Source organism: Coccidioides posadasii, chromosome 3, assembly GCF_018416015.2.
Source record: "Coccidioides posadasii str. Silveira chromosome 3, complete sequence".
Classification (NCBI taxonomy): Eukaryota; Fungi; Ascomycota; class Eurotiomycetes; order Onygenales; family Onygenaceae; genus Coccidioides; species Coccidioides posadasii.
The window spans coordinates 190,539-216,105 of NC_089409.1; the positions used below are offsets into that span (position 1 = coordinate 190,539).

Below are 25,567 nucleotides of genomic sequence, written 5' to 3' on the forward strand. Positions count from 1 at the left end.
AATGCTAAGTACACTTCGACCGTTCCAACATTATTTACTACGACAGGGGGTTGATGATGATGTGGAATTGGTTGTTGGAGGAAGTGCTTGTGAATTCTAGTTTGAGCTCATCAAGCAGTTGCGCCAGATCGCGCAATGTATCAAAGAAGCTCTACAGGGTAACTCAACGCATTTTTATCGCTAATAATGCGGCTTCTCATCAGGGGTGCCTTCTAGCATGATGGTATGCGTAGCTCCGTACATGTACAGTGTAGCAGGAGTTGTGCCTGTATCGTCTACCATGTGCAAAGTGCCCGGGTTCCATGGTAGGAAGTCAACTGACACAGTCCTGGGTCTCTGTCCAACATCTTAACACGATACCAGCTACGCGAAATCAAGTTCCGTCGGAAATATCGCAAAAGCCTCGTAAGATTCGCCCAAGTGAATATCAACCTGTCGCGTCACAAGTGCGCCTTTTAAGACCTGTACGCGATAAATTCTTCCGTTCACACGTAAAGTCGTCGCGCAGCCTGGAAATCTGAAGATTGCTATATGAAGCATGCTGTGGGCAGGCGCTTGGCGGGTGGGAAAGCAGGCCGAAAAGCAATCTAGCCCGCAATGGTAAATGCTGGATTTATCCCGACGCGTCAATCTAGCGCTACTTGGCAGTGCGTCTTTGGATGGCGCGGCGAAGGTTTAAAGAGGCGTTTTGGTGGGATTGCTGCTAACGGCCCGAAATTGAAGTTACGCGAAACCTTGATATCTGACACACGTCGGTATTCTCGCCTCTGCGATCAGACAACAAAGTGGAGCTCGAATATTGAAGAGAATCGTTAATTACATACTGTCTTTCACTTTTCGCCATCGCAGTAAATGGGGAATTGGGTGGCATTATTTTCAAATAATAAAAAGAAATTTGGGAAGGAAACGGAGTGGGAATCGAGAGACGCGTGAAAATATGCCCTTTCAGCTTCAAGAATTCTGTGGTCTCTGTCCATATACGATGTAGTATTGGGAGTAGATGTGGAGACTTCTGTCCATAAGTTCCTTCCTAACCCCAACCAAGAGAAGCTGGATTCGATTAACATCCCAGTTCAAGACCTTCGTGAAAAGAGCCAGTGAGTAGGCCTCTAGGGCTTCCAGCATCATCGCCTGTTGATATCGTCCCAGCTCTTTGAGTTTTTTATCCTTGGCCCAAGGCGAAAATGGAACCTGTGGTTAAAAGATTAGCTCGCAAGCCACACGTAGAATCCATGTATACGTCCTGATAGTAACGCAGCTTACCTTGTAGATCTCCTCAGTCACATTTTCAAATCCAGTGTCGATAAACCATTGTTTGTAGTTCTTTGATACCCCCATAGGTTTTCCAAACTTAGCACTTGCATCGATCAGGTGGTCGCGCCATTCCAGGATGTTTGGGGCCTTGTTGATGGTGTCGTCGTCGCCAAAAACCCCCACCGTCGCGTCCGCGACCTCAAACCAGCCTCCGGGTCGAAGGTTATCCTTGGCTTGGCGGAATAGACGCTTATAATCTTTGGCGCTGCCTTCGATGCTCCGGGCATGGATGAAATCGAACGGGTCCCTGAAATTCCAGGTTGCCTCAAAGTCATCAATTTCAAATTTGCAATTTGTTGGAATCCTATTAGAGCTGGTTAAGGCCATGCTTCTCCCGGAATTGGTCAAAAGGAAGAGGCAATCTTACCATGATGGCTGGATGGGGCTCAGATCGATCCCTGACAAACAGCAAGTTAATCATTCAGGTTGTGAAGAAGGGGCCAGAAGACGGTGGCAACAGACCTGTCACGACAGCTTCGGGGAGTTTACTAAGAAGTACAGTTTAATATTCAAACATCAGACACTTGGTTGTAAGGGGTGACCATACTCAGCGACATCAATTGCCCAACTTCCAGTGCCGGTTCCAAGGTCCAAGATTTTGGATGTACCTGGTGGAATTGGGGCGCGGTAAAGCTCTCCTCCTAGGATCATGTTGTAGATGTGATGATGCTGTGAAAGAAAAGAGAAGGGGGGGAATAAAATGGTGAGTAACCAGAATGCGCTCTGAACCAATGCCAGGGATGGAAGAGGCGACTTACTAGATCGAGCCGGTCTTGTTCTCTCTCATCATTTGGCTGGGGAAGGTCAGCAAGATCTGTTCACACACCCATGAGGAGCGAATGTGAAGGGAAGAGTGTCTTTCTTACAATGACATATGATCCTTCTCTGTAGGCGTGGTATCGTCTTCCATTCTACAGACACTTGCCTTAGTTTCGATGTGAACCAGGGCCAACAGAACACAGACTAACTTCATATCTGCTTGCATGTTAGAGGTTGATCTATCAAGTCCAAGGAAATATCTTACTTGTGGCCCAGAATACTTGAAGTGAGCGAGGCTGTGCTGCTCTCAAACCTATGATGGGACGGAGCTTGAGTCTCACTGTAGACCCGGCGGAATCTTCCAATCCGATGCACTTACGAGGCAGCATCCGAGTCTCCATCATAGAGGTCGTGGTCATCCTGTGTCGGAGGTCAGTAACAGCATGATTGTATTTGGTAGGAGATGACAGGGGCGTACTGACTGCCGGGACGATGGCAGGTTGTTGCGGTGAAGCCTCGGGCGGCTCGCGGGGCGACGAGGTCGTCGCGGCGGGCTCCTGTGCCATCTTCTCGATATCGACTCAAGCTGGCAAGAGTACCAATCTCTGCGAGGAATATTACTGTGTATGGATTCGGTGGATATATGGCCCCTATCTCCCGGATGATGTTGTTGAGAGTGGACAGGAAATCGCTTTGACGGGGAAAAATTTGTGAATATACGTAGTATTATTAAATGCCAAAAAGAGGCGATTTTTCGCTGGTAAAAAAAAGCCAAATAATAGGACGAGTTAATTATTGGTTTGATGGGCAAGGGAATATTGACTATTATCGGCGACCAGGCAAAATGCCGCTCTCGTCACCTGTTCCTCGTTACGGGAGGGTTTGTTTAGCGCGCCGATAGCGCCCAATGGCAGTTGACAGCCAAGGGGCGAGCTGCAGCGCATCGGGGGGGTTAAAGACGAACTGAGGAGGAGGGGGGCGCGAGCGGTGGGCCCCGGAAACGGCGTTCTGCGCACCGGACTCGCTGGGCTTCGGAGGCACGCTTGACGCTACTGGCGCGGAAGGGATCCCCGGAGCGTTGCCCCCCCAAAAGGCCCCAGCGACAGCCCCTAGTCAGCTCCTTGCGTCGTTCGAGGGCCTTAAGGGCCGCTCGGTCCGGGGGGCCGTTTGGTTTGGCAGCAATCCCAGCTCTAAACCCGGGTGTCCGCTTTTTCCCCTTTTTTGAGGCTCGCAGCTTGACGGAACAAATGAGTTACAGCACATATGAGTGCACATACATATAAGCGTCCAGACCACCAGCAAGACCACGTATTGACTTGGGGAACTACTCTGTAGTTGGACAGTACTCCCGTGTATGCAGGACAGCGACCCTCCATCGCAGAAGAGCGATTGCCGACCTGGCACAGTCTCGATGACACGCATCCTCCCCCCGCATTGGTTGACGCCGGCCACCACTCGGCTCCCTCCCTCACACTCACCCTCTCCTCACCCTCATCCTCTCATCCCATCTCTCTCCCTCGCCGGCAGAGCAGCCAACCTCCCCATCGCCCGCAAACCCAGACCGCACTGGGCACGCCACATGTATCACGTGATGATGATAGAGTTTCGAGCCGCGCGCGCGAGCGCCTTGAATTCCCCGCGCTCTGATTGGCCTAGCTTTTTGAGTTTTGCGCTGTTTGTCTACGCTTGCGCCACTCTCAGGCTGCTGCTGCTTAGTCACCTCTCCAACTTACAGAAGGTGAGTTTTGTTAGTTAGCGCGTCGACCAATACAACCCGCTCTTCTCCACCCCAGATCCTCCCAAAATAAGGTCCTTGCAGGAAAGACGGGCTATCGACGGAGCCGGTCCAAGGGCGAACGCTCAATATCCTCTCTCATCCGAAAGCATGCTTGTTCGTGTTGACACAGGTTTCGACTTCACAGCCGGGCCTAGGGTTCAAATCTCCTCCGGTCTCGGTGTACATACACCATACTATCCCATGTCGAGCCCAGGGTCATCCGGAGCTCAAAATAGGGGCTGGGCAGCGCGTGTTCGTTGCTGGAGATCGGCATCTTCCCTCCCCCCAGCCGACTGAGACGTGCTAAGCGTGTTGGCGCTCGATGCATGACTCGCCGGGCTAAACAGGCGCTCGCAGCCACCACGCTCTTCCAAACGAGCCCGAGTTGCTTCACGCATCCAAACACCGGGTTCGAGCATCGTCGCCAAGAATCGTCGCTCGCATTTGGCCATCACACTCGTCGTGAATGGCTGGGATTCAAACACTTAACCAAATTGAAAATGATCTGTCTAGCCGTCTCCGCCTGCCGACTGGCGACGTGGAAGCCAAATGAGCCCGACACACGAAGATGAGAGGCGATCTCCATGGCATTCAAGCCTGCCCCAATCTTCTTGCATACGTTTAACACGCAAGAGATAGTGTAGACGAACCCTGCACGGCTTCTCCCTCCCTTATGACGCTTATACACTGAATGCACCAGTGACATCCGTTTCCATTCTGTAGAGAACCACGTCCTCGGTACGGAGAATGGGGGATTGTTGATACTTCTGAGATTCCGTGACAAAAGGCAACTTGGCCCCGTCCTCCGCATACATAGTTTGCGAGCCTTAGCGAGCGGGGCTGCGGCTTTAATTTCACGGCTGGATCACTTCGCTCCGTGATTATATTTTTCTCATTGGCCGATTCTTCCCAGCGAGTCAAGCGACCTGCCTCTGCACACTGGTCTGCAAACTCCGCTGACGGGCCATCCTTTTTTTAGTTTTTCCTTTTAAGGTTGACTGTCAAGAGTTTCTGGAGTGTTTGGTGGAGCCGCGAGTTGGATAGAAAAAGGCACTTCAGACCCAGCTGCTGCGACAAACAGCTCCTCTTTAACTTCGTTCTCCCAGTTTTGCTAAAATCGACAGGGGGTTTGACGCAGGATGGAGGCTCTACCGCTGATAAAGGAACATCCATTTTTGACCGCCACAGCGGCATACCTCGTGTATGTGACAGCGGTGGTTGTCTATCGGCTGTGGCTCTCCCCTTTATCCAAGTTCCCGGGACCTAAGCTCGCCGCAGCCACTCGGTGGTACGAGTTTTACTATGATGCCATATGTCACGGAAAATATACCTTTGAGATCATAAAAATGCACGAAAAATATGGTCCGTGTCTATCCTTTTTATTAAACCATCAGACAAAAACTAGTTATATCTTATCCGTTATCAATTTTTAGGCCCCATTGTTAGGATCAGCCCTCATGAACTTCACATCAACGACCCGGAGTACTACGATGTTCTGTACTCACGAGATAGCCCGAGAGACAAGTACTCGTACTACACGGGTCAGTTCGGTACGCCGATGGCAGCTATCTCCACGATAAGCCATGCCCATCATCGTCTTCGCCGTTCAAACATGAACCCGTATTTCTCCATGGCTCGGATTCGAAAGCTGGAACCGGCCATCCAGATTCTTGTAAACAAGCTTTGCAATCGCTTAAAGGAATTCAAGGGCACAGGAGTCCCGATTGTGGTGCAGTATCCGTACACCTGCTTTTCCACAGATGTCATATCAGATTACACTATGGGAACCGGCTTTCACTACCTGGACGAGCCCGATTTTATCCCCCACTGGAGCGAGACCCTGAGCGCCATCGCCAAGGCCACAGTCTTCTTCAAGCCGTATCCATGGTTGTTATACTGGCTCAAGGCTCTACCAGAGGGCTTGGTTGGCAGGGTCGATCCCGGCATGAATTTGTTCTTTGTTTTCCAACGCCGCTGCAAAGTTCTCATCAATTCAGTTATCAGAGAGCACAGCCAGCCCGACTATGAGGAGAAGCGGAAGTCATACGACCATCCGACTTTTTTCCACGACATACTCGACAGCAACCTTCCGCCCGAGGAGAAAGGTCCCGAACGACTAGCGCAAGAAATCCAAGGAGTTATCGGTGCTGGCTCCGAAACAGTTGCGAAAACACTTACGTGGCTGACTTACTATCTGCTTGAAAACAAGGATAAAATGGACAAGCTGCTTGAAGAACTGAATAGACTCGATCCAGATCGAACTGCAACTGTTGTGGACTTGGAGAAGATGCCGTACCTGGTAAGCTCTGCTGCAACACCTGATTCGAAAGGAAGGCTTTCTGACTATGGATTATCAGACATCAGTAATGCTTGAAGCCCTTCGGTATGTTGGCGTCATCTGTAACCCCTACTTTCCAGTATCCACTGATCAAGGTATAGGATTTCATATGGTGTTAGCTCTCGGCTGCAAAGAATTTGCCCCGATCGTGATCTCCAGTACAAGGAATGGTCTATTCCAGCAGGCGTAAGGTCACCCCGTCTGTTTAACTATATTTCCAGCTGCTTATCATCGAACCAGACTCCTGTGGGTATGACAAGCGTGATGATGCATCACAATGAAGATATTTTCCCAGATTCATACAATTTTGTCCCCGAGAGATGGCTTGACCCCGACCGACGAAAGTACCTGGAAAGATATCTCGTCGCGTTCAGCAAAGGATCCCGCCAATGTGTTGGAATCAAGTACGTGTCTTCCCACGTTTCTCATTCGTCCAATACCTTCTAATCAACTTCCAACAGCCTGGCAAGAGCCGAACTTCTCCTTGCCATCTCCAAGATTTTCCGCGAACTGAAGTTTGAACTATTCGAGACCACTCGTGAGGATGTGACTCTGAAGCATGATCTTTTTCTCCCTTTCCCTAAAGTGGGTAGCAAGGGTGTGCGTGTCCTTGTTGTGGACTGAAGAATTATCTCTCTTTGTAAATATGACTTAGCTAGGCGTTTTGTTGTGAGATGTAGTCGGTGGGAGTAATTTTATGTAGGTACCTACTCTTTATGATCCTTAACTATAATGGATATCTGGGGAAGAAGCTCAGAAGATGTGTACTCGCGTGGAGGTGAGAATGTGTGCACTGGAATCTCGGGAATTTTTTTGACTCGTTTATCCATTCTGAAGTGACTTTCGTGCACTGCTTCGGGTAATATAATTACGAATATCTTTATCTCCTTTTTTTTTTTTTCTTTTTTTTTTCTTCTGTTTCAGCAGGGCCTCTTCGGGTGGGAAGCGCGCAGCTTTCTTGAGGTTGTTGAACCAAAAAGGAACAGAAAAGAAAAGAAAAGAAGAGAAAGAAACCGCCGGAGCTCTCCGGTATTTGATAACCAGTTGAACTTCAACGTCATTAGGGCGTCTCAGGTTATTATCTCGATAATTCCCTTTTGTCCCGATGCTTTCAGGCTAGGATCGATCAAATTAATGAGGGAGTTTCCTGAGCCAAGGATAACTGGGAGCATCGAAGCGCAGACGCAAATGTCCCAACAGCACAATGGAGGCACCGCTGGATGTCGTGGTGATCGGGGTTCGTCAGCCGTCCCGGAAGATCGCCCTGCAGCCCACAGGGCCGATTCACACCATCTTTCTTATCGTCGTGCAGCGCCGACAAGGGTTGATTGGAGGGGCGGAAGTTTCATCATGCCGGCTTCAACCACCACTTTTATATGTCCAACCCCGCCTTCATCTTAGCAGCGGCCTGCCACGAAGGTATTCATTCAAAAGACATGGGAATCGCACGATGGACACCCTCAGCCTCTACCGGCCCGGACGATAGTTAAAAAGAATGCACGCCTTGTCTCGGGCGCTCCGTTCGTTTCCGTTGCGGAAGACTATTTAAGTTCAACCCCGTTTGCCCCTCGCTTATTAATCGGGGCTGCGAGAATGCCGAACGCCAAAGCGAAGGATTTATCATCATCTGCGGCTGGTTTCTCGTAGGCAGAACCCCGATTACTCTTTTTAATATCCCCTCATGGCGATACAGGTGCTCTTTGCATTTCGTCAAGTCTCCCCGAAAGCGCCATCGTAGCCACGCGTGTTGAGTGCTTTCCGTCTGATATTGCGCCATGGGGCTGCTGTACGTATTCTCGGTCCTCCCCCTCCCCTCTCCCCCCTCCCTCATCCCCCTCCTCCACCCTTTTTTCGTGAAAAAACCCAGGTCCGGATAAGCAGGTTCATCGAGCTGACACGCAATTGTTTTGTGCTACAGGGCTCTCGGGACGCCCCTGCCGTGGCCGGAGGCGAAGAAGAGAGCGACGCAAGTCAGACGGTGGGGAATCGAGGTATCCCCGGTGATCCCCAGTCCCACAAAGTCCAGCTGGACCATCCTGACGAAAAGCTTTCTAGCAATTGTTGAGCATCTGGAACAAGGCAAAGGGCAAGGAGAGAGATGCGTTGCTCTGGGGTGACGAGGTATTTTCCTCGACTGCCACGCCCCTGTCTCGGCATCTGCTGAACCTCGTGTTAGGTTGAATACCTCGTTGTAGCTGTGGATGATAATGAGCGGAAAGTGCGGCTGTCACTCTGCCAGGCGGAAATCCTCAAATCGCTTGCGAGAGATGAAGAGCTTGCGAAAGGGGACGACTCGTGAGCCCACCGTAACCTTCTGGCTTCTTCTGAGCGCGGAAGATAACTGACCGTCATTCCGTCGCTATCAGGGCGGAACCACTCCCAAAATTTCATCCGGAGTTTGGACGCTTCATGCTCGAGGCAACACCAGGAAAGCCCTGGGGTATAGGATTTAAAGACCTCCTGAAAGTGGAATCAGACATGAAGCGGAGGTATGGATAACGTCTTGTCAAACCCAATGAACGAACACCGATACTTACGCTACCCATCAGACGAGTGATCGCAAAGAACCACATGGCTCCAAACGAGTACCCTATTACCCTTACAACATTCCCACGACTGGGAACGAAGGATGATTTTTACACGCCCAACTACCCGCTGTCTGGGGCCGCATTGCGCTCGCAGTTCGTTCCGGATGAGATCGCAAATCCACATATTCGCTTCCCTACCTTGGCGGCCAATATCAGACAAAGAAGAGGTCGAAAGGTGGAATTAAACGTCCCTATCTTTCGGGATACCAATACTCCCTGGCCGTTCAATGATCCTACAGTCAACTATGACCTCCACACTTGGCCAGAAGACAGCGATGTCCGGAACGGGGCCGTGAAGAAGGGCCATGTCTACATGGATGCAATGGCTTTTGGAATGGGAAGCTGCTGTTTGCAGATTACCTTCCAGTGCATGAATATTAATGAGGGGAGGAAGCTCTACGATCAATTGAGCCCATTGGGGCCTATTCTGCTTGCGCTGACGGCGGCAACTCCGATTTACAAGGGCTTCCTTGTCGACACTGACGTTAGATGGAATCAAATTAGCGGAGCTGTGGATTGCAGGACAGCAGAGGAGCTAGGAGAAAAGGTGAGGACCTTTTGAGCTGCTCTTGACGGATTCTTACTGACGTTCATCCAGCCCCTGAAAAGCGACAGATGGAGAATCCCAAAATCTCGCTATAGCTCCAATTCGACCTATATCTCTCAAGATCCGAGGTTACGCCCAGAGTACATGGACCCTGACCTCGTTATAGATGAAGACATCAAAAAGCGATTGATGGATGGCGGAATGGATGGCCTTTTGGCAACCCATTTCGCCCACTTGTTTATCCGCGATCCAATTGTTGTATTTGCAGAAGACTTGGAAGAACTCGACCTCAACAAGACCGATCACTTTGAGAATCTCCAGTCTACCAATTGGCAGCACATTAGATTCAAGCCGCCGCCGGCTGAAAACGACATCGGCTGGCGGGTCGAGTTCCGACCCATGGAGATTCAGATCACTGATTTTGAAAATGCCGCGTTCAGCATATTTATGGTACTGATTACTCGGGCGATTCTAAGCTTCGATCTGAACTTCTATATCCCGATTGCCCGGACGACTGAGAACATGGAGACGGCTCATGCCCGCAACGCCGTCCTTGAGAAGAAATTTTACTTCCGGAAAGACCCTTTCCCGCACCGTCTTCCTCGCCAGACCGCCAGCAGCTCGCCTTCCAGCTCTCGCTCCCCATCCGCGCCTCCATCCCCGTGCCTTTTACCAGTGGAATCCGAGTACGAGTTAATGACCGTCGCCGACATCATCAACGGCTCACCATCTGGGGAATTCCCCGGTCTGATTCCAATTGTCGAATCGTACCTCAACAGCATCAACATCGATGTTGAGACTCGATGTGCTCTTGCAAACTACCTCAACTTAATCCGCTATCGGGCAGACGGTAGGCTATTGACAAATGCGAAGTGGATCAGAGAGTTTGTCGCAAAGCATCCCGATTACCAACAAGATAGCGTCGTTTCAGAGAAGATTTGTTACGACCTTGTCAAAGCAGTGGAAAAGATCACAGAGAAGGAAGGGAAGGGCGGAAGCATTGGCTGGGAGATGTTGTATACAAGTTTGGCCAAGAGTGAAGAGCCGGAAGGACAGTGATTGGACTGTATATTCCTTGTGAAATTTTTTTTTTTTTTTTTCGAGTGAATATCTTTCGTGTGTGCTTGGTTTTCATACTGGATATAGACACTGATGAGCGAGCTGGATTTTGATCATTATTTTTATTTTAATTTTTTTCTTTTTTTAATCTGGTTGGCCACGCTCATAGACAAATACTGGGTTTGGCATGAGAATATACAATGCATCTAGATTTGATTGTGGGTGGTTGGGGATATCTACCTTGTCTATGACTGGCCGTCTACACGGGCTTTTGAATTTCCACTTGATCTTTCTTGATCAGACCCTGAAGAAAGAAAGATAAAATAATAGAGTCCCATCTCTATGAAGCAAAACACTATTCCCCTGTTGCCTTTTGCAAATCTCCAGACTGGTCGATGGTTATGGACACACTTAACACTTAACGACATAGTAACGACATAGTTATAATCATGGCCGCCCACTTGACCATTGAGCTCCTCTTGGAAGATAAGCCACCAGGTTGGCCTTGTCCATGGGGGTACAGGCCAACTTTGTTCAATACAGAGTACACTGAAGAGAGTTTTCTGCAGCCAGGCAAGCACAATGACATGACTTATCTGCAGCAATATTCGAAGTTGTTTGCATCCATAAGGATGGTAACGAAAGGAGCACAGGTGATCCTTTGACTACCTTGGCTGCATGAGACAGGGACAAATTTGCCTAGGTAAGAGAGATGTCGCTTGTCCATCACACTCTCCACGCACCCCAGTTTCATAATAATTGATTGACCGCAACACTTGCCAAGGGACAATGCAGCCGGGTATGTGTCTTGATGGTGATGGACCACTGTATCCTTCTCAGTGTTGCAAGGGCTCTGTTCAGCACCGATATCATCGGTCCGTGATCCCTACCCATTTATCGGTTAGGGAAGCTGACAGTAACTATTATCAGAGAGTTAGGCCTCTGTCATCAAATTAAGCGAGCATCCTTAAAAGGAGCGATATACAATTGGGGACAGCAAGGGGAGAAAAAACCACACCACCCAACCCCGTGACATCGATGATGTGCAGCAATGAATCCTCCGATCTGCAATGCGGATGACGACGATTTTGCGTCCTGCTTTTTTTGACACTTCACGATGATCTCGATGAATCCCGCGTTCCCACCATTCAAACATGTGGAGCCGAGATTCAATCCCCGACAATGCGAAGATCGATGTGATCTGAGTCATGGAGATGAGCAGAATTCGCCGTGCAGTTAGTAATGCAAGTACCCTGAATAAACGGGCCCTCGATGAAATCATCACATGAATTGATTTCCCTTCCCACACCTGGTCCGTCTTTGTTCTTGAAAAACACCGAGATCCTCCCACGCAGCAGGAGGACCCAGGAGAACCTTGACGGGGGGACCCGACGACCTGGAAAGACATATGTAGTACGCAGACTGGCTGCTAATTAATTAAGCTCCCCGGAAGAGTCTGAGCTTTCATGGAAGGCCCTGGATAAATACGTATTTGGTACTCTGTGTGGAGGATATGGTTACATACAAAGTTCAGCTGCCGGGCCAGGATAGATCGCATCCTTGCACGATATCACCCAGTACGAACTCTACTTATTATTTCCGGGACGTTTTACGGAGGAAGTCGGTCTAAGACATTTCCCTGAATGCAGTGGAAGGCAAGGATCCCAGGACTCAAGTTTCGTATTTTGGATGGGGTTCTCTTTTTGCTGGATGCCAAGGGCCAACAGCCGGAGCGCATGCAGAAGATATGAGACAGTGAAACCAATAAATGCTGCAGGCGACCATCGGATACAACCATGGCGAGACAGGCAGAGTGGAACGTTACCAAGCTCCTTCTCACCTTGTACAGGGACTTGGGGCCTGGGTCTACTGCAGCTGCTATTGCCTTGTATGTTTTGACAAGGGTTAGCAAAGATGAACGTAGCATTTCTTTTTGACTGCGAAATGCCCTTTTTGACGGCTAACCGAGTCGCAGTGGTTGCCCCTTTTTATGCCCGATTTGCGCTACTAGCAAGTATGTGTGATGGGCGGTATCCGGATGTCTGTGGACTGCACTGGGAGAGGCCTTGGAAGCCTGGAGGTGGTAGTACAGAGGAAGGTTTCATACGTGCATGCAGAGGAGGGAACGCACGTTGTGTACCTGTCGTGTGGGTATCGGTGAACTTGTCCCTCGTTCAACAAACGGTGTTTGCTGGAACCGAGCCGGTTGCAGCAGGAGATTTCACAGGTTCACGGAGGAGATAAATACATTGACGAATTGAGCTGGGTGACCTGGCGATTGGCTCTCATTCGGGAGCCATCATGCAGAGTACACAAGCCGTTTCCGGAGACCAGACGCAGGAAAAAAGATAGGGGATCGTTATGCAATAACCCCAATCGGATTGGGGACTTCAAGTGATGAAAATGCTGTTCAACGCTCAATGTTGGATGTCGGTAGCGGGAAGCAGCTAATCGTCGTACAGAGATCAGTTGGTAATTCTGCAGATCGTGAGCCTTCCAAGTCTAGCTTGGTGCAGCGAAGCTGTGTCCGTTTCGATCCCGCCCAAAGCATTGAACTCTATCGGCTTGAAGCCCGAAGGCAAGAGCACCTAGAGAAAGGTAGTCTCCGCGGAACGCGAAAGAGCAGAAGATGAAGAAGGGAATAGCTGCACTCTATGGAATAGGTCTGTCGTGTGGCGAAGAGCCATAACTCTCCAACAGCCAATAACAGGATACGGAATTCGGGAGGGACCTTACTTGCACCGCCGTGAGAGCCGACCCAGCGGGAAATAGATCTGTGATACCGTGGTGTTACACCTAGAGCAACACACAATAAATGGATTGCGAATTGGGCCCAGGGAGTTTTCTGCAGTGACTGGTCGGTTTTGCCAAAAAGGGCCTCAGATACACAATCCGTTGAGAGAAAAGGATTGAACAAATTGATGGTGCTGCGATTGGAGGTGGCCTGTTCGCATCTGATCTCTGCAGGTTATGTTTGCACCCATCTAGCGTCTGGAGGGAAATCCCTTTGCTATTGCTTTGTTTGGACGTATGTACTATACAGAGGAGATGCACTCTCGTGCATGGTGGCATGATGTCTGCACTTGTCCCAGTGGCGTCGATGAGCAGCCTCGTCTGATGGGACAATGATCCCGCGACAATGGAACCCTGTCGCACAAGTCGCTTAGAGCGGCTGTCGAATCGTCGACGTGCGGAATAATGCATAATGATCGTTCCTTTTTTTGAGGATCATACGGAGTACACGGAGTACTCCGTACATACAGAGAAATGTGAGTCGATCGATGATTTCAAGCTTCGACCCCCCGACGGCTGGCAGCAAGAATAGAGTTTTGCGAGACCAGCTAACGCAGCGCGGAACCAAGATCCAAGTCTCGAGGTTGCCCAGATCTGATCTATCGTATTCCACAATTATTAACTACTTGAGATCCTTCCCCCCTGGCTGACGGTCATGCCCGGTAACACCTTGCCCTGTCGAAAAGAGGAATGACAATTGGAGGGGCAAAGAGGACGTGCTCTGGAGCTTCGAGTAAGGATTATGCATGGCGACAAGCCTCGGGATTTGCTTCGCGATAAGGTTTTGCGCGCCGTTAAACGAAGCAAAAACTGACTCGCTTGGCTCTTCCATACAAACTGACACCATCCGTCCTCCCTCACTTCTCACGAGGCTCCATACTGCGTACTCCGTACAACTGAGCTGAACCGGCCAGCCCCTTCACGCAATCGGGATTTCCCATCTTCATGTGCGGCTCCACACGCTCGATTGAGGGACGCCGGGGTCTGGTGACAACAAGATTGGAAATTAAGGATCCTCTTTTTGTTATTTTAAAAGTTTTGTTCTTTTTTTTTTTTTTTTTTTTTTTTTTTTTTTTCCTCCCCCTCTTGCCGCTAGGGGAGGGTGACCAACTGCGTCAGGCGGACACTTTGCCCCGCCTGTTGGCGCTGCGATTTTCTGGATCGTTCGATGGGCGATCGAACCTTGCCTATTTTTGGGTGTGATGGTCGGAAGTTAAAGCTTGGTAAATTACCTAGCTTGGAGTTTTACCTGATCGTAATTTTGGTTTCTCCCCTCCCCCGGTCATGACAGGACGGGACGGAGGATCTGTGCTCTGCCAGTGCACGGCCACAGAGAGAGAGAGAGGGGGGGTGTGTGTGAGAGGAAGAGAGAGTATGTGTGTGTGCTTGTGGATGCCGGGGCCAGGGATGCGGAAAACGTGTTCAGGTCAGGGTGCCGATCGAGTTTCATCCCCTTCCTACCACGTTACAGCGGGAATTTATCCCTCTCGAAAACCCTCTTCCCCCTCCCCTCCTCTTCAGCCAGCGAACGAGCTGTTCATATTTGTTAGCTGACCAGCGCGACATGACATGGGGCAGACTTTTTTTGAATGATTGGAGGTGCCCAAGCAGCACTGCAATTTCCGCGTAACCAACAATACACGACGCGATACCTTCGTACGGAGATCGTAACCTCGATGATTGGCGCGTATCGCTGAGACTCGCCAGCCGGACCTGCCAGATTGCGCAGGTCTTTGGGTCGACAATCCGAGCTAATGCCGGCGCTTTTATGAAGGGCATTACGCGACACATGGTGTGTGCTGTTCCCCACCGTGCAGAAACAGCATGGCATAAACAATAATGCAGCTGTGCTATGAATGGATAAGCTATACTCCGTACATACTAGTTAGTTATGTACAGGTCACACTCCGTATATTCCTCCACTTTTTATTCCCCCCCCCCCCCCACACACACAGGCCGACCGTTGAAGATTGCGCTGATCAGACGGATGCAATCTTCTATTTTCCTGATCGGGACGATTGCATCACCCTGCCCGCATCCATCTCCCGACACCATGGATGAGAGAATAGACAGACGAGGACAATACATACGTCGTCCGCTCCCGGTACTCTGTGCTCAGTACCAGCCACTTCATTTCGATCTCCGTTTCGCCCAGCTCAGCTCCCTTGCTTGCATCGACGCGCCCCCGGCCTCGCACGCAATCTCCACGACTTCCCAGTTGTCAGGTTGTCTGCTGAGGGTAATTGGGAACGGCATATCCATCCATTCATCCATCTGTACAGAGTATACGCATACACGTTAACATTATTTCCACACATCTTGTCGTCCACCCTCACACACACACTCTCTCTCTCTCACCCACCACACATACACATATACACACACTCTCTCTCGCGCGTCGGGATTTGAAGTGAGCTCCCGCACTCCGTACTCCGTACTTCGTATTCCTATACGATCCACCAAACCCCGAGGGGCTGTCGATCAGATGGAGCCAGTCAAGAATCAATCGGACCCGATCTCAGAATCAAAACTCGACGATCATTCTTCCGCTCTTTTGCCCTTTTTAATTCTTTCCTTAGACGGTTGCCCGCAGTTCTCAAGGAGGCAGATTTATTCTTTCTTTTGAAATAATTTTCCCCACGGACTTTCTCGATGCAGCCCTCCGTCACGCCAGTCATACCCACTGGCTGCCGGCAGTTGGAAATTTGTTCTCGCCGCCAAGTCTGGAATGGTTTCTGCACGAGAGCTGCGTTGGTTCCAGGTCCGGTCCCTGACCCGCGATCCAGCCCGATCCCCCTTGTACCGCACTTGTAATGACCAGGGCTGCCAACCTTGTCCAGGCCCCCCTGCCAAAATAAAATAAAAAAGATCAAAAGTAAAAAAAATAAAACGTCCATCTTGGATTATGTGGGCTCACTACTAGTATATTTACCTTGTCGATTCCACTCGGATAATCACCCAGCCCATTGGTGGAACTGCTGCAAAGAAAAAAGCAAGTCAAAGAAAACCCCCCGTACCCCGTTAGGTTGCGGGATCTCGTTATTAGCCCGGTACCGCGACAATCGACATTTTTGGTTTGCGCAACAGCAGGCGTACTACATATGTAAAACTCCGTACGGACCGCCAACAGGGTAGTCCACACACTCAAGCGACGGCAATGAGCATGTTTGAGTTCGGTAGCTTGTCGATGGAATGGCTGGTGATGTGCTGCAGGCATCCCGGTGTGGTGCTGGTTGCTTTTCTCCGAATCTTACACTGACCAGAGCAATCGTGAGAGATCTTCTCCCGGCAATTAGGTAATTGTTCATGCCCACATGTTCGTTGGTTCAGACCTGAGCACTGCACGGCACTCCAGTCTATGGAGGAGCAGGATAAGCAGTAGTTGCAGCAACTAAGGGAGGGAGAGCTTTTGTTTACTTTTTTGGGCTTTTTTTTTTTTTTTTTTTTTTTTTTTTTTTTTTTCTTTTTTCTTTTCTTTTCTTTTTCCTTTCCTTTTTCTTTTTGCGTTGCTTGGGGAGAAAAAGGATTGATCTGGTGGACCGAACAACTGCCGAATGCAGTTCCCCTTGGCCCAGCGCAAATCTTGGCCGGCCTTGTTAGCCATTTCATCGTTCAAAGTACTCTGTATATTGCCTCCTGACTCGATGGAGATCGCTGGGCCGGCCATGCAGCTGCTGCTCTCTTCTTGCCTTCCTCTTCCGCGCGAGACGGCTCCGGTCCTCTGCAACAAAAAGGTCAGCGTAGAGGGGGGAAAGAAAAGAAAATATGCATAAAATAATAGAAAAAGAAAAGAACAGGACCAAAAAGGACAGTCCTTAACATCACTCACAAAGGCGTCGAAGCTACCCTTTGTTCAACACGAAATGGATACATTGAGGATGTCTCTCTTTGTCCGGCTACAGCACCTCGGCTCCAGATCTCGCCAGACAATCTGAAATCGGGCTAGGATTCTGGTGGCGAAAGAGGTAAATCACGTCCAAGTTCCAGAGCTGCCCCATTATTATACCGAGATGGAATTATAGCCAGGATCCATCGCTATCGGTCGCCCGCTGAAATTTTGCGACTTGCGCTCCGGGGTGGATGATTGTAGGTATTTTGTACGGAGTATGGAGCATGGAAAATGTATGTTCAGTTTTAGCATTGTCTCGGTACCGGCGCGTCCTCCGTAAAGACCTAACTACGCTTCTAGAAGACGGCTCGCCGTTTGATTAAACTCGCGATCTCTGCCATTGCGTAATCCATGGGACCACAGGGCGGAAGAAACAGTGTCAGATCCACTCCACGCTTGTTTCCTGCTGGCAGCCATGGGTGGGCCGGTTGGCTGGTTAGTTGGTTAATTTCATGCTGCGTGCTCGAGCGGTGAACACATCCACCATCCATCCATCCATCCATTCCATTCCATCCCATCCCATCCACACATCCACACGTCCATCTTGCATACTAGCTACTTACATCCATAATTGCAGCACCGTGGATGGGCGCTGGGCAGGGAACTTGGCCAACCATCTCCACCTGCTCCCTTCAGTAACCTTGCTGTCTCTCACTTCGTTGCTCCCGTCCATCTGCACTCTCTGCATCTTCCTCTCTCTCTTATCCCTATTCCCCTTTTTAACATCTATCTCTCTATCTTCAGACCCAGGATTTGCCCTGAGATCTGCTGCAGCCCTATATCTCCGTCTTCGCGGCTCGAGAAAGCAATACAAAAGTTGGTGTGCTAATCTTTGCCATGTCTGGACAAGGATAACGACCACAACACCAAGTAACATATTCCCAACGGGCCTGTCTGAACTGCTGCCCAGTCCGTTATCTTTTTCCTTTTTTTCCGCAATCCTGACCGTTTATCTCTCCTTTTCACCCACCAAAGCGAGCCGCATCTCGGCGTGGAAAACGGTTGTGTTACGTCTGACACTCTTTATATCTGCAACCCGTATTATTATTATTATTATTGGCACCTTTTCTTTTCTTTTACCTTTTTTTTTTTTGGCCTGCCGTACCCCAAAACGCCCGACATTACCTTACTCTTCTGCTTTCGTCTGGTCTCGACGGCGCTTCTTTATTATCGCGGGATCCTCATATTTTATTGTCCCAGCCTGCATCCCTCTTCATCCAATTCTTCTACTTCCTCTCGCGTTCTATACCCGCGGAACTGGACCTTGGATATTTGGACAATATTCAGAATACAGTGCGTATACGAGAGAGTGTGATTTAGAAAGATAGAAAGAACTGGCTAGGGTCCAGCAGCGCAATCGTTTGTCTGGCGAAATCGGCTAGTCGCAGAATCCATATCGCGGAAACGAAATTCAACTCTTGAAGCGTCTCAGTTCCCGAAATTAGCAAGGATAGAGGGTCAATTACGTCCCTGTGAGGCCGTCTACGTAGCTGGAAAAGCCGCTCGCGGAAAAGAGGTCCAAGCTAGAGTGTTCGATCCGTCTAGAGGGGGGTGAACGGAAAAACAAAACCAAAATTATATATCCTGGGAATGGGGACGGTAGAAGCAGGGCCCAGTCACTGGCCACGTTTCGCACCTTCAATGCCGCACCATGTCACTTTTCCGCTCTCACAGCGGGAAGGACACGCTATGGAGGATTCAGCCAACAAGGTCAATGCTAGCGGCGGCCACCCTTCCGCAGAGTCGCTCCCGTCAATAGGTTTCCTGGATTTGGGTAAGAGCAATAGTGCCAGCCCACGTTCACAGGTCCACCCTCAACCCGTGGCAGCAAACGGTTCTCCGCCTGTGAGTCCGACAACGGGTGCATATCAGCCCGGTCGTCCCCAGCATAAATATTCTTCCTCTCTTCAGAACTACTCTTCCATATCAGCCGGATACCCCTACTCACCGAATCGGCTCCCTGTGCGAGATGCTGAAACGGACCAGCACCAGCACCCACCTCTCCCGCAAACGCACTCCAATCAACGCCAGTCCTTACCCTCCATCCATGAAGCTCTAGGAAGCAATTCACTCTCCTTCCAGCCACCATCATCAGCAACAACGGCAGCACCACAAACACAATCCTTAGCTACGTCACATGCCCCTCTCCCACCAGGTGTTGAGAGCACAAACGGCCCGCCCAATCCTTTTGCTCACACTGCATCCTCTGCGCCTTTCGCTCAGGAACTCTTTGCGAACCACCTCTCCGGAAAACCTGCGTCGATAAGGTCAGAAGGACAAAGGTCCAGCGTGGCCTCAATTCGGTCCCAAGAGTCAAGGAATCCGTCAATAATGTCATTAGGTTCAGGGAGATCCCCAACCCAGAGCTCTAGGACGGCACAATCCCAAGCTTCCGGCTGTGATATCCAGGGTGCAGGCCTCACAGGCTCGATGCCTTCGCCATCAGCATATGGAGCTTATCCTCCGGGATATCAATACCCTCCTAATGGGTCGCAACCGCATGTAGCACGGCCTCCAGCGCTTCATGAGGTCAAAGGAAACTCAACGATTGAACCCGGGAAGGCCGGTGCCATCTCCAGAGCTCCTTCGGTTCCGTATGGCGAGTCTGTAAAGCGCCAACTGGATGTTTTTGATTTGCAGGCTGCTTGGAACGAGGTAGACCTCCCCCAATTATTTTATATTTTTTCTTCTTTTTTTTCCTTTTTTTTTTCCTTTTTTTTTTAATTGATTTCCTTTATATTTTTGTGATGTTTGCACTTTGCTAATCGTCTCGTTTTAGGTTGGCGATGCCAGTGCCAAAACCATGGATTTCTCGAGAATCCACGCGACACGCATGTACCAGTCGAATAGAGCGGATCAGACACTTCCGACGTTGGGCGAGATTGATGATTTGCTTCAACTTCAACGCCGGAACCTGGATGCCCTCGGAAGGATTCGAAATGCGGTACTGGATCAGGAGCACGCCATAGCGCAACAACGCGAGCGTATGCGTATGATGCAGAGCGAGCGAGGCTACAACCATGATCGATCTACCGGCTACAGAGAAGAATTCAAGGGCAGCGGTGGCTTTGCTGGCGGTGATGCTAAGAAGCGTCGAGGGGTATGAAAAACGAAATAAACCGTCCCTTTTACACTTCTTTCTGTGGGTTGGTTTCTGACTTGAAGAATGTTGGTGTTTTTATTTAGAAACCAGCTCCACCGGGCAAATGTCACAGCTGCAACCGATCCGAAACTCCCGAATGGCGCAGGGGTCCCGACGGTGCTCGGACTCTCTGCAATGCCTGCGGCCTGCACTTTGCCAAGCTCTCCCGAAAACTCGGCCCTGAGGCCGCTGCCCGCCTGAGATCGCGCAACATGGTTGATCCGCGGACGCCTGCAGCACAACCGTGATATTTATTATATTGCATTCATGATGTATTTTTGTTTTATTTTTTGTTTCCCCTTTTTTCCCACTCAAAAAAAAAAAAAAAAAGAAGGCACGATACCTTTTGCTTTATCTTTTTAGTTTTAACGAGACACGGCGGACGCTTTTGATCTTTATATTCCAGGCATCTAGACATACAAGGATGGCCACTTTGTGGGTCCCTTCGATATACCTTCGGTTCTTATTTTTCTCCCTGCGGTTTTTGACGGAGCATTATGACCAATTTCATTTTGTCCACAACTTGTGTGAGCTCTTAGTTTTCCTGTCTGATGGAATTTGCTCTTTCTACTCCGTAGTGTTGCCAGATTTCCGATACCCCCTGATACCCCCGATTGTCACCGTTTGGGTTTCTCTCCCCTTTTTTCTTTTTTTTTCTTTTTCCCCATCACGGTTTTGTTTTCTATTTCTTTTCAAAACCGGAATCCAATGAATGGCCCTTTTCTGCGGGAGTTTTACATTTGAAAGGTCAAAATATGTCTGTTCCGTTCTGGGTTTATCATGACATCTGTCTCTTGGGGTATTATTTATCAAATGAAAATAAGGATGGGCCAGCGAGGGGTCGAAACAGGGACTCTTTTGCTGCCATTTTGACAATTTTATTCCTACTTATTGTATGTATTTATTTTGATTTTGGTGTGTGCTCCCCAGGGTCGTTAACACTCAAATGAAATGACAACAAAGAGTATTGAATGGGACTACTGCTGGGTACGGAACATCCCACGCAAACTTCAAGGTGGTGTCATTTGTCTCTCGAGCACAGAGCACCTGCTAATCACCCTATACGTACTTCGCAGTACTGATGTCGAACGCGATGGCATTTGTGTCCTCCTTTTGCCCAGCGTCCAATATCTTGCTGCGCTGAAAGCTCAACAGAGCGTTTCCGGATCTGATGAGATGGCCATAGTACACCCCCCTGTATCCATGTGGAGTTTAATCGGACGAAGTTGACTGGTGACACAACGATTTCCCCACCATATTCAAGAATCCCAGGCAAGGTTAATGCCCCAGCGATGACGCAAGGAATGCCGCGATGTATGCTCTGTTTGCCAAGGGATTAGGAACATGTCCGGTGTCGAGGTGAAAGCGAGCCTTGCATCGAACGGGATCACACGGATCAAGTTGGGCTTGAGGCTGCTGCTGACGAATAACTCGGTCTTCGTGGCCTTTTCAGTGGGTTGCTCCCGCACCCCAAAAGGCAGCAAATCCGATGGATGGGTTGCGTCTGTGGCTGCCTTGGGGCTGTGCGAGGCTTTTCAGGGCTAGTTGGGGTTAGCCACGCCTGCTGCCTGCGGAGCCGCAGCTGCCACCCGCCACCCGCCGCCATCCATCATCGTCATCGGCGGTTGAAAGCAAAACCAACATCCATAATAACTGGCATCTGTGCCTCATCTGCGTTTTCTTTCTTCCTTCTTCTCAGCACTCAAAAAACTCCCATCCGTCAGCCGCTCTTCCATAGAGTTAATCATCAAGTTGTCATCGCAGAAATTCGTTGGGATAAGAATAACCAAGAGCAGGTTTTCCATACATTTCATTAACTCCATATTTACTCCGTACATCATCATCATTCAACATGTCTGCTCATCACTCACTTGAGCCCTGCGGGTGCTACTACATCCTCCCCGATCCCCTGCCTACTCCTGTCTATCTGCCCCAGGTAGACCTCAAGGTTCACTCGACAATTCTCGCTTCTACTTCGAGGACCTCTCTGTCTCAAACTTTCATCAACCCATCCACTGAAAAAATAAAAAATGCATCCTACACCTTCCCGCTCTTTGATGGCGTTAGCATCGTCTCCTTCAAATGTGAAATCGGAGACCGTGTGATCCACGGTGTAGTCAAGGAGAAAGAGCAAGCTCGCGCTGAGTATGACGCAGCGGTGGACCAAGGGAGCTCTGCAGCACTGCTGGAGCAGTCCATGTCAGCCTCAGATACTTTTACCACCAGCATTGGAAATATTCCCGAGCAGTCAAAGGTGACTGTGCACATCACCTACCTGGGCGAGCTACAGCATGATGCCCAGGCCGACGGGCTGCGCTTCACCGTTCCTCTGGCCATCTGTCCCCGATATGGTAAGCTCGTTGAAACTCCTCGGAATTTGGAGGACGGTGTAAAGCATCTTGCATCTCGCGGGTCGATCGAGATTACTGTTGATGTCCAGGTCGAACAGAAATCAGTCATCCAGCGACTCCAGTCACCGAGTCATCCGCTGGACGTTTTGCCGGGACGAACATCCACGGACTCGGAAGGTGAACACCACGCCAACAAGGCCTCAGCAAGCTGGGCCCTTCGCCGCTCCTCGCGGCCATCGCAGAATGGACATATCGCTCTTGAACGTGACTTTGTTCTGATCGTGAACACCAAAGACCAGGGTCTCCCATATGCCTTTCTCGAAACCCATCCGACCATCCCGAACCAGCGCGCGATCAGGACCTCCCTAGTTCCCAAATTTAATATTCCGAACAATGACCCGGAGATTGTCTTCATCATAGACCGAAGTGGGAGCATGTCTGACAAGATTGACACGCTAAAATCAGCCCTGAAGGTCTTCCTCAAGTCACTGCCTGTTGGGATCAAATTCAACATCTGCTCATTCGGCTCCTCGTACTCCTTTCTGTGGAAGAAGAGTCGGACCTATGACAAATCCAGCCTCGAGGACGCGCTGGCATTTGTCGACACGGTCTGCGCTGATTTCGGTGGAACTGAAATGCTCCGTCCGATCAAAGCCACTGTGGAAAACCGCTTTCAGGACCTGGACTTGGACGTCTTGCTACTCACGGACGGGGAAATATGGGATCAGGAGCAGCTGTTTGCATATATAAACGAATCAGTATCGAAGGCCCCCACCCGTTTCTTCAGCCTAGGAATCGGGGATGCGGTTTCTCATTCTCTGGTCCAGGGTATTGCGCGGGCCGGCGGTGGCTTTGCGCAGACTGTGGGTACAAATGAAGACTTGGACAAGAAAGTCGTGCGCATGTTGAAGGCGGCATTGACTCCACATGTTAAATATACCCTTGAACTGAAGTATGAAAGCAGTGACAACGATTCACGCCGTGAGGATGACGGTTTTGAAATCGTCGAAAAATCAGAGGACCATCGCTTCGAGGGAGAGACGGGACCTCAGGGGACCACGCACGACGACACAACCGCTAAGGCTCAACAGGACCAGCCACCTATATCCCTCTACGATGAGAATTTCAAAGAGACTGATATTAAGTCTGTTGCAGATCTTCCAACAATACCGGCTCCGGCCGTCATCCAGGCGCCGTACGACGTCCCCGGGCTATTCCCGTTCAACAGATCCACGGTTTATCTTTTACTTTCGCCGGAGTCCAATGCTGCTAATCCCAAATCGGTTATCCTTAAAGGCATGTCGAAGCATGGCCCGCTGTCCTTGACGATTCCAGTTGAGGATGTCAGCAAGAACATAACAATTCACCAACTTGCTGCCCGGAAGATTATTGTCGACTTGGAAGAGGGCCGTGGCTGGACGTCCCAGGCTAAGGACAAAACAGGAAGACGGTTTGTAGACCAGCATGAAAGCAAAAAGGAGGACATCGCCAAGCGTGAAGCTATACGGCTAGGAACGAAATATCAAATTGCTGGAAAATGGTGTTCGTTCGTTGCTGTGGAGAGCACTGAGCACGAAGTAGCGAATCTAACCGGAAAGGAGAGGCTGCTGTCAAGGGAGCCGGCTGAGCCCGTACAGTATTCACAATATGCCTTCGGATTTGGCGCTCCAGCACAACCAATGGCTTGGGGTATTCCCCCACAGCCAAGTCTATCACAGCCTCTAGCTTGTTCTAGAAAGCTAAAGAAAGCGTACCCTCAACCGAGTGTAGCGGCACAAAAAGTGGTTTCTAGGAGAGGTCTATTCAGAAGCTCCCCTAATGTGGCTTCTACCCCAAATGCCTTTGGGGCTTTCCAATCGCAGCCACCGCCAGCCCCCGTTGAAAGTGCTGAAATTTCCTCTGTGCCCTCAGGTTCCAGCCCTGGACATAGTATATTATTTGGTAGTCCTGCCATAGCCAGTTTTGGCTCGGGTCCAAGCTTCGACCCTACGGAGGCGCCGGTATCAGCCCAGTATCCCAAGTTCCACCAGCTTATTCTGTGTCAGTCATTCGAAGGATCATGGGAGTGGAAGAGACAAATATTTGACATTATTGAAACAGACTCCGAGACCTTGAAAGGAAAAGTGGATTGGTCCATGACCCTGGGAATTGGGCAGGACGATATTGACAAGGAAGATGAAAATCTGCAAACCATTGTCATGACACTCGCTGCTATTGCATACCTGAATAAGAAATGGGGTGGTGATAGGGAAACTTGGGAATTGGTGGGGGAAAAGGCGATGAATTGGGTAAACGCAAAGCTTGCAGCAATGGGTGGACAGCCACTGGAATCGCAGCAAGCTGTTTTGGACCGTTTTCAAAGTGCGATCTAAAATAATTGGCCAGCTAGGATTTTGCAAAGTTGCCTCAGACTGGATTCCCTTTACGTCTCTCCCACACTGTGTATATACTGTAATACGGAGTAGTCGAGTAGTATTTAGTTACGTGTCTCAATGATGATGTATGATTGCCCTAATGTATATACGATTGCGCACACCTTACTGTTCGCTATTCTGTTTCAAATCCCGGAATCAATTTTCCCTTGCTCGTCTTCATCCCCTTTGTCTTTTCTGTCGCCCCGCCTCTTATAATGCCAGTAGAAGATAAATATTAGGGTTGTGGTCGAGACTGTGAAGCCACAGGCGCGAGATAGAAGAGAACCAGGGATTGTCGTCAAAGGAAGACATGAAAATTAGGGCCTGCGGGATGAATGTTAGCATTGATACAGCAGAGGATTCCACGGGACTCAAGGATGAAAGTTTCTAGTTGCCGATATAATATCCCGTTCGTGAACGACACATGCGAGAGGCGAATAGCGCGCAGCAAGTCCTTAAGCTCTCTTCTTATCATAGTTCCGGAGCGCGTGGAGGGGAAAACGTACTGGGAGAGTGGGAGGTTCGAGGGTTTGGTGGTTAGATGTATGTTATCGCCAGCATGCACAGCGAACATTGGACTCCAGGCCATATACTGA

General features: G+C 49.8%; 7 protein-coding genes across 7 annotated transcripts; 4 read left to right on the forward strand and 3 right to left on the reverse strand.

The window, feature by feature from the left end:
- Window positions 1-691: 691 nt before the first annotated feature.
- On the reverse strand, window positions 692-2,812 carry D8B26_004960 (uncharacterized protein). Its single transcript, XM_003066780.2, has 11 exons — window positions 2,556-2,812; window positions 2,453-2,493; window positions 2,339-2,386; window positions 2,283-2,289; window positions 2,181-2,225; window positions 2,073-2,108; window positions 1,862-1,983; window positions 1,777-1,802; window positions 1,682-1,712; window positions 1,264-1,618; window positions 692-1,191 (listed from the first exon to the last, which is right to left on the reverse strand). The coding sequence occupies exons 1-11, from the start codon at window positions 2,637-2,639 to the stop codon at window positions 952-954; spliced, it is 1,035 nt and encodes a 344-aa protein (XP_003066826.1). The 5' UTR covers window positions 2,640-2,812; the 3' UTR covers window positions 692-951.
- A 2,052-nt stretch (window positions 2,813-4,864) lies between these two features.
- D8B26_004961 (uncharacterized protein) lies at window positions 4,865-7,088 on the forward strand. The gene is made up of 6 exons (XM_003066779.2): window positions 4,865-5,212; window positions 5,284-6,149; window positions 6,208-6,233; window positions 6,290-6,374; window positions 6,429-6,592; window positions 6,650-7,088. The coding sequence occupies exons 1-6, from the start codon at window positions 4,990-4,992 to the stop codon at window positions 6,810-6,812; spliced, it is 1,527 nt and encodes a 508-aa protein (XP_003066825.2). The 5' UTR covers window positions 4,865-4,989; the 3' UTR covers window positions 6,813-7,088.
- A 201-nt stretch (window positions 7,089-7,289) lies between these two features.
- GCS1_1 (Zn finger-containing GTPase- Activating Protein for ARF) lies at window positions 7,290-10,700 on the forward strand. The gene is made up of 7 exons (XM_003066778.2): window positions 7,290-7,974; window positions 8,107-8,179; window positions 8,244-8,309; window positions 8,365-8,483; window positions 8,555-8,677; window positions 8,738-9,323; window positions 9,375-10,700. The coding sequence occupies exons 1-7, from the start codon at window positions 7,964-7,966 to the stop codon at window positions 10,380-10,382; spliced, it is 1,986 nt and encodes a 661-aa protein (XP_003066824.1). The 5' UTR covers window positions 7,290-7,963; the 3' UTR covers window positions 10,383-10,700.
- A 1,291-nt stretch (window positions 10,701-11,991) lies between these two features.
- On the reverse strand, window positions 11,992-12,309 carry D8B26_004963 (uncharacterized protein; the record flags this gene model as incomplete). The annotated part of the gene is made up of 1 exon (XM_066124661.1): window positions 11,992-12,309. One exon carries the CDS (start codon window positions 12,307-12,309, stop codon window positions 11,992-11,994), a length of 318 nt encoding a protein of 105 aa, XP_065980742.1.
- A 5,314-nt stretch (window positions 12,310-17,623) lies between these two features.
- On the reverse strand, window positions 17,624-17,941 carry D8B26_004964 (uncharacterized protein; the record flags this gene model as incomplete). The annotated part of the gene is made up of 1 exon (XM_066124662.1): window positions 17,624-17,941. The coding sequence occupies one exon, from the start codon at window positions 17,939-17,941 to the stop codon at window positions 17,624-17,626; it is 318 nt and encodes a 105-aa protein (XP_065980743.1).
- An 812-nt stretch (window positions 17,942-18,753) lies between these two features.
- Window positions 18,754-20,454, forward strand: D8B26_004965 (uncharacterized protein; the record flags this gene model as incomplete). Its single annotated transcript, XM_003066777.2, has 3 exons — window positions 18,754-19,719; window positions 19,844-20,164; window positions 20,251-20,454. 3 exons carry the CDS (start codon window positions 18,754-18,756, stop codon window positions 20,452-20,454), a joined length of 1,491 nt encoding a protein of 496 aa, XP_003066823.2.
- Window positions 20,455-21,916: 1,462 nt separating this feature from the next.
- D8B26_004966 (uncharacterized protein) lies at window positions 21,917-25,089 on the forward strand. Its single transcript, XM_003066776.2, has one exon. The coding sequence runs from the start codon at window positions 22,059-22,061 to the stop codon at window positions 24,927-24,929; it is 2,871 nt and encodes a 956-aa protein (XP_003066822.2). The 5' UTR covers window positions 21,917-22,058; the 3' UTR covers window positions 24,930-25,089.
- The last annotated feature ends 478 nt before the right edge of the window (window positions 25,090-25,567 follow it).